This window comes from Pollicipes pollicipes, unplaced genomic scaffold (assembly GCF_011947565.3).
Source record: "Pollicipes pollicipes isolate AB1234 unplaced genomic scaffold, Ppol_2.1 Scaffold_4219;HRSCAF=4965_pilon_pilon_pilon, whole genome shotgun sequence".
Taxonomy (NCBI): Eukaryota; Metazoa; Arthropoda; class Thecostraca; order Pollicipedomorpha; family Pollicipedidae; genus Pollicipes; species Pollicipes pollicipes.
Genome location: NW_023596448.1, coordinates 7,309,538 through 7,317,431, shown reverse-complemented (window position 1 = coordinate 7,317,431; position 7,894 = coordinate 7,309,538). Strand labels below are relative to the sequence as shown.

The following is a 7,894-nucleotide window of genomic DNA, read 5'->3' as shown; positions in this document are numbered from 1 at the left end:
ATCTGTGGAGCGGCGGCGAGGGGGGGGGGGGGGGAGGAGGCAGGGAGGACCGTAGGCAGGGACAGAGTCGGGGAGCACAGGTGGGGCAGGGACGGAATCGGGGAGGCTGGCTGTGGAAAGACCGGTCAGGGACAGAGTCGGCGAGACTGGCTGTGGAAAGACCGGCCAGGGAGAGGGGGTTAAGGGTTATGCCGCTTAGGGGCCTTGGGGGGTTCTTGTGAGCCGGGAATGGCTGAAAAGTGATGGTTAAGCATATTGGGAAGGTGAAATTAGGACAATCCGTGGAAGGCAGAGCCCGATAGACGACTGTAGAGAAAGGCAGACTGACCGAGTGGAGGCAGTCTAGGTGCATGCGTGCCGTGAGTTACAGCTCTTGGTGCATTGTCCAAAGTGTAATGATGAGACAGGGTTGGCAGGCACAAGACCATCTAAGGTCTGCATGAAACAGAGCGGTCAACACTGGATGACGGAAGCGCGGTGAGGGCAGAGTCCGCTTCTCGCCGAGTCCGCGGAGTCTGCTTCTCTACTTGACGTGACAGACGAAAGAGGGGTTTCCGTGCTCAATAATGCCTGTTTAATAGAGTGCTTCCCTTGCTAATATGCTGGGTGTGTTTGACGTCTGCCTGATTTCAGCGAAGTGTGCCGAGATGAGTACTATGCAAGGAGGGTCGTGGACCTCCCTCAATATCCGCGCCGACTGCGTATCAATCCCTCAATATCCGTGCCGACTGCGTATCAATCCCTCAATATCCGCGCCGACTGCGTATCAGTCCCTCAATATCCGCGCCGATTGCGTATCAATCCCTCAATATCCGCGCCGACTGCGTATCAATCCCTCAATTTCGCGCCGATCCCATACATTCGTCACCCCTTTGACATTTCGTCACACATTGATAAGGTCAGGTGCCGGCGCTGTCCCGGAACCTCACAGATTCCTGCCGGCTCCTGCACAGAAAAACTGAAGCACCCTGGCAGTGCGAAAGCACCTTGACTACGACAATTTCCAGCTGATACAATATGTCTGCTGCCGGTAGTGCCCCGGAGACCGAACGCCGGCTAGCAATACCAGGATGGTAACCCGGTGCGTGTGACAACCCAACGAGGCTGTTAGCAGATTTTTGGGAGCCAGGTCACGCAGAGAAAGGCTGACGCCGTTGGAGAGAAGACGGCTTTCGATTAGGCATGCAAGCCAAACCCTGGGTGATGGTCGATGTGTTGGCATAAGCTAAAGACGCTCTTAGAAATCGAAACTTGTTTTCAAAACTCTCGAAGGAAATGCTATCTTCGTACATTTAAGTACAGCGCAAGCGTCCGACGTAGCGAAAGATCATTCATAATAAAATATAGCATTATATCGTAATGCATAGTATCATCATATCATTCAAAATATCATAAAAGATATTCATCCATTCGGTGAAGCTGAATATATGGAATCAGTGAACATTGAAAAGGCATCGGTATAAACAACATGTCGAGTGGAAATGCTAGTTTCCACTCGACATGTTATTGTTACTCGACATGTGACTCGACATGTTAGGTATTGATGAGACACGTACCAACCATTAAACCTAATCATACCGCAATTCGTCTGGTGATGTGAGAAGCTGCTATTATAGCTGACGTGATGCATCTATAAATGATCATATAGGTACAGACATGTTAGTTGTTCAGTGCATTAGCGAGAAGCGTTAGCCACAAAGATAAGACATTAGTATTAGCCTTATTCCTCGAAAAAAAACAGGAGAATGGAAATATGTTAGGTTGATATTTCGGCAACCTGCCTTTCTCGAAACAATAACGGAGCACACTTCTACAAAAGTACACACACTTCTGCTATTGTTTCGGGATAGGCATGTTGCCGAAATATCAACCTAACTATATCTCCATTCTCCCGATTTTTCCGAGGAATGAGGTTAATACTATTGTCTTATCTGTGCGGCTACAGACATCCTTTGAGACTGCTTCTAAAATTAAGCTGTTGTTTGGCTGACAAAGCGACCTTCATTACAGCGTGCGGCGATAGTTAAGCACAAATGCCAAGAAGTCACGGGGAAGCGTCATGACATATGCATTTGCTAAAACATAACCACAACTGGTCTAGCCCAAGTGATGTCCCTTTTCCATAACATCCGTGTTATGTGTAAAAACTTTTCGTCCGCGTCAAAACTTTGCAGAACTATTTCAGAATAACAGCTAATTCCTCGTAAAAACAACAAACGAAGTCATTAACGAGGAGATGGCACAATTTCATCACGGGCTTAACACGCAAGACGACTATTAGGTGTAAGCAGCCCGTTCGAGCGGTGCTGGTCTGTGGACGAAGCCCCTTCGAGCGGTGCCGGTCTGTCTGTGGCCGAAGACCACGCGGTCCGTCTGACCCCCAGCCCCTTTGAGCGGTGCCGGTCTGTGGCCAAAGACCACGCGGCCCGTCTGACCCCCAGCCCCTTCGAGCGGTGCCGGTCTGTGGCCGAAGACCACGCGGTCCGTCTGACCCCCAGCCCCTTCAAGCGGTGCCGGTCTGCGGCCGAAGACCACGCGGTCCGTCCAGCCCCGGTCAGCTCCGACAGGACATTCTAAGCTGCTGGCCGGTACATACACACAGATCGTATGTGTTACAGGCATCTGCAGTCATCTACCCAACGTGCGCTACCACTAGGCGTACACAGATTCTTATGGCACATTACATACCGCGGGAACTGAAAAATCGACGTTTTTCGGAACGGCGATGCCGGAAACCAATAACCTCTTATCTGATACGCGTACTTGGGGACGAGAAGCAATGGAGGGGGAGTCAGTCTAGCGCGATGATCGGCTTCCATGGATGACTGGACGCACGAGAGACGTCGAGCACGGCGCAGGCCCTGCAGGGGTAGGCCATGCCAAGATGGCCCCAGGCAATCAATCCGACGGTCAGAGTACGGCACCGGAAGGCGCCTCTTCCTTCTCCGCTTCTTCCTCTCCTGATCCTCCTGCTCCTGCGCCTGCTCCTCGTCCTCTTCATGCTCATGCTCCTCCTCCTCCACCTCCATCTCCTTCCCTTCCTCAAATCCTCCTCCGCCTCCTCTTCCTCTTCCTCATTTCCCACTTCGTCCTCATCTCCTTTCTCTTCTCCACCGCGTCCTCCTATTTTTCTTTCTCCGCCCCAACCTCCGTGTTTTCCTTCTCCGTCGCATCTTTTGCCTCCTCCTTTTCGTCTTCCGCCATGTCGTCCTCCCCTCCCCTTTCGTTACTTTCGTTCAAGATCTTCCATTCCAATTTCCTAAGAGTGTCACCTTCTCCGCTAGATCCCCATCAGGCTTTTCCATCTTCGTATTATCTGATCGCCTTTTTATGACAGGCGTGCCGTGAAGAAGGGAACTCTGTTTACGTAGCCTGCGGTCTGGCCAAGTAACCAAGACACAGTAGAACAACGACCAAGGTGCACAGTGCAAATGCAACCGGCGGATCAAAAGTGCAAAAGTGCAACCGGCGGATCAAAAGCACGGGCATATCTTCCTTTCGTCATTTGCATTGCACTGGCTCGATTCGCATTTCAAATGTGATGAATGTTTCGGAATGCGTTACCGTGATGTGCGGAACATAATGCGAACAGACTGTGTTAACTAAGGCTACGGGACAAAACGCCGAGCCTGAACGCGTTCTCAGCCCATCGAAGTTCTCGGAACTCCGTCAAGACGTCGGAACTCCGATCTCAAGGGACCTTGTACACCAACGATACGGCATTGCTGAGGAGACGGGGAAAGCAGGGCAGATGTCTCAAGTGGTTTGAAACGCAGGCGAAAAATCAGCTCGCACCCACAGGGAATGAGATCACAGTAAGTCTCCGGCCGCTCCCTGCACAAAACCATGACCAACGGGACCGGCTGCCGAATAACGGATATCGTAGGCTGTTTCAAACCGAATCACCAATTACGTTATTTGTCTTTCGTTTGATGAGATTTCGTGGCCGACATTTTGCGCGACTAGAGGTCATGATCAATCACGGTGCTGACAATTAAAGCTCAGGGCGATATCTTTGTAATGCACTAGGTGCCAGGTACGCGAACCCGTTGCAGGGCATGTAAGAAAACACTGAGTAAAGTGTCTCAACAAATGAGGAAAGCGTGTAAAACGACCGAATGACAGGACAAATTGAGTACTATCTCGAGCAAATGGAAGGTTAAAATTGAGTGCTTCCCACCATTCAGCCACGCATCACCCGTCAGTACCCTGGCAAGGGTTATTGAGCACAGGCATTAAAATATACTGTCCAGTCCCGTTATCTTTAGGAAACACACAGCAGCCACCGCATTTCATTTTAGACTCTGGAAGTCATTTGCAGCGGCAGGCCGTTCCTGCTGGTGTCCGGGTATTTCTGACAAGTTCCGTGATGAATTGTAACACTGTTGACGGGTATTAGAGCCCACAATCGGCTCACACGTGGCTGGAAAGTTAGAAATTTACCGGCACTTTGAAGCAGTATCTTTCTTCTGACGATACTTTGTGAATTTGGAAACGGACTGCGCGAAACAACAACCCGAGCATTTGATAGTCATGAACATTGGTGACAGGGAGATGCCAGGACGCTGGAGAATCATTCGGCAATTCTCGCATAGGTCAATAATTGCGTTTACCGACTGTCTGCTGTCACATTTTTTCTCACACAACTCCTAACCAAACGTTAGGGCCGAAGCAAATGCTACTCCTTCATGCCAGGGTAGAAAGATCTCCAGCACATGGTTCTTGGAGTACAAGTTGAATTTCCTCATTGTGTTCTCGGTGAACGGTATTTGCAATGGTGTTCTTTGTTTGCCCATGATGTTTAAGCATACGCCACAGCTACCAACCACAGCTGTTGCCCGATAACTCTTCAAGGAATTCGATTACATGGCGCTTGGTTCAGGCATTTTCTCTTGAGGCGAACGAGCCCATCGGCTTACCATCAATCTTCTGCAGTGTCTGGTCGGAGGGGTGCATGGAATGACGCTTTTTCGCGAAGAGGGTGCGTTAAAACGCCCCAGCAATGGATGCCAGCAGATATCCTTCGTCGCGGTGGGGAGTGAAAAGGCGTCATTCCAATGTAAAGAGGGAAGACAAAGGCGGAGGCATGTGGTGCCGTAAGAAGAAAGGTCAGCGACAAAATTCGGGAACAACTATATCGTTTCTTTCACTGCCGAATCCTCGTCAAGACCAACCACATTGACGGAACCCACCCCACTGCCCCAGTGCGCCACAATCCATGGCGAGTGCTTTTTTGCTATAAGTTATATGTTAAGTACATATGCTACTATACAATTCCAAGAAGCAACACTGACGCTATGCATTTTGGAAAACGGCATATACATATGCATATTACTCGGGAGATATCCTTTTAAATACAACTGCATTTTATCGGACACTGCTCACGCGCATTGCCATTGCCTCAGCGCTGATTGGCACCCAGAGTGAGAATAAAGACAATTCTTTTAGAATACAGAAAACACCTCACGTGGCATTGTCGTAAGAGATAAACACATCTTTGTTCACGAATAGTCACATATGGCATAGCGCACGACTCTTTCGTTATAATCATTCTTATCTATACATTGAGTTATCTTTCTCAATGACTAGATGACAGGAATGTGAGCTTAATGCGCGCTGTGCCGTTGTACACCATAATATGTAAACTGTGTATACCACGAGGTTTCGGCAGAGGTTGTGTACAACGGCACGACAAATACTGCACGCATACACACACTGTGATCTTATTGTAACGAACAAACGGATCATCTTTTAAAGAATGGTGTTACGTCCCTACAATGCCAAACAGGTAATGAAATGCGTGCAAATATGTTCGAGTGCTTTCTGGTTTTTCGTATTCTACTATATTATTTGCCTTCGAGTGGAACTAGATGCGTATAGGCACACAAATGCACGTCTAAGACGGTGAACTACACGTATAGAGTACAGCATACAACCTGGACGATATACATACATCACGGTCATTTGGTGGTCTCGTTGGATGATACTGTAATGCTTGTAAAATAAATAAAAAAATTGGCAACATCCCTGTTTTGATACCATCGTTGAAAACGCCAGGGACGGGATGAATGCATATCACGGAAGGATGCATGTTTGACTTGCTTAAACACAGGCTTTTCCAGGGACATTCGTGCATTGGGAGCAACGCGGCCCTGCATAAGGCGATTTTTTTAAAAAGTGGATGCCTGCCAAATTTAAATGAGACACGTCTACACATTTTTAAAGGCACAGCTCTGGAGCTTTTTGGTCGCATCTTATAAACGTGTGCCTGGCTACACCGCATCTTAATTTATTCAAAACCATGCCCATGGAGACGGGAGATGAAATCAAATGAAGTCGATGGGCATCTAATTGGCAGTGAGATTATGCCAGAAGCTATATCACATCGCAACCACATCATTCATATCCATGCCCTTCGTATTCATTCCCGTCGGAGGCTTTTGATGGAGATCGCGCCTGATATAACGTCAGCTATTTAAAGTGACGCAAGTGACGTAGCAAAAGCTGCTAACCGCGTTACGCTTGACATCTTCTTTGCTGGACATGTTATAATGGCTTCGGGGCCTGCAAACACGCCCTGTCGATCGCTTTCGTAGCCTTTATTTCACGGCCCCCACTTTGGTCCCAAAATACTGCAGATTACGTAATAAATAATCGGCCTTCCACCACCAGCTTGGCTGCCGCGTCTACGGTACCAAATTTGTTCTGTCTTATCAAAGAGCAGGCGCGTACCCTTCTTCACGAGCCCCAATATCGAGTGAGCCGCCATCCGTAAAAACACATCTTCATCAGTTATCACACGTTCATCCCTTCCAATCCCCACACACCCAAAACGTTAGCGTTAAAGAAGCATCATGGGACCTCACTCCAGTTTAGTGATCAAGACAGAGCAGACTTAGAGCTTGACCTACAGCAAGAGGATCGCACTGAGGAGCGGTCAGACACGTCCGTCGTCCACCGCCGTCTGACAATCTGCTGGAGAGCGGTTAGACGCGTCCGGTGCCGTCTGGCAATCTGCTGAGGGGCGATCAGACGCGTCCGGTGCCGTCTGGCAGTCTGCTGGAGAGCGGTCAGACGCGTCCACCGCCGTCTGACAGTCTACTGGAGAGCGGTCAGACGCGTCCAGTGCCGTCTGGCAGTCTGCTGAGGGGCGGTCAGACGCGTCCACCGCCGTCTGACAGTCTGCTGGAGAGCGGTCGAACGCGTCCGCCGCCGTCTGGCAATCTGCTAAGGAGCGGTCAGACACATCCGGCGCTGTCTGACAATCTGCTGGGGGGCGGTTAGACGCGTCCGGTGCCGTCTGACAATCTGCTGAGGGGCGGTCAGACGCGTCCACCGCCGTCTGACAGTCTGCTGGGGAGCAGTCAGACGCATCCGGTGCCGTCTGACAATCTGCTGGGCACCGGTCGACTTGTCTCAAGCGGAAGAGAGCAGCCACAGCAGACGTTTGATGGCTCCTACGCCTATTTTGCCTCGGTGCCTGAATCCGCTCAGCGTCGTCTTAGAACGCTCCTCTTCGACTGCTATTGTTTCCACAACTACTCACAGCATTAGAAGAATAGTGCATTTGAATCGGTCACGCGACAAGAACCTCCTTAAATTTGAACTTCCAGAGACTCATTTTGCAAAGCCCACAAATTTGGCATGATCACCGACACTGCCCGTTCGTGCTACGTTTTAACACGGAACTCACACCAAACAGAACAACTTATGCTCCAAAAACATGCTGGTCTCGTGGACCTTGTGCTGGTCTGTTTTGCCGGCGCAGTGGGGTATATGCACTATCAGGAGGTGATCCATTTCTCGGGCGACGGACCGGTGCAGATTGTGCGGCTGTTGTCCAATATTGAGCAGGCTGCCAACCTCTTATTATTCCTGTCATGAGAGCAAAAGA

At 49.8% G+C, this 7,894-nt stretch overlaps 1 protein-coding gene across 1 annotated transcript in view; it reads left to right on the top strand.

Annotated features, from left to right (window-relative positions):
- Positions 1-7,776: 7,776 nt before the first annotated feature.
- The window catches only part of LOC119095745 (Down syndrome cell adhesion molecule-like protein 1 homolog), an 18,119-nt gene continuing 18,001 nt past the window's right edge, over positions 7,777-7,894 (top strand). The window contains exon 1 of the mRNA XM_037218598.1: positions 7,777-7,827. Coding sequence (XP_037074493.1) covers positions 7,777-7,827 — 51 coding nt within the window. The remainder of the gene's footprint in view (positions 7,828-7,894) is intronic.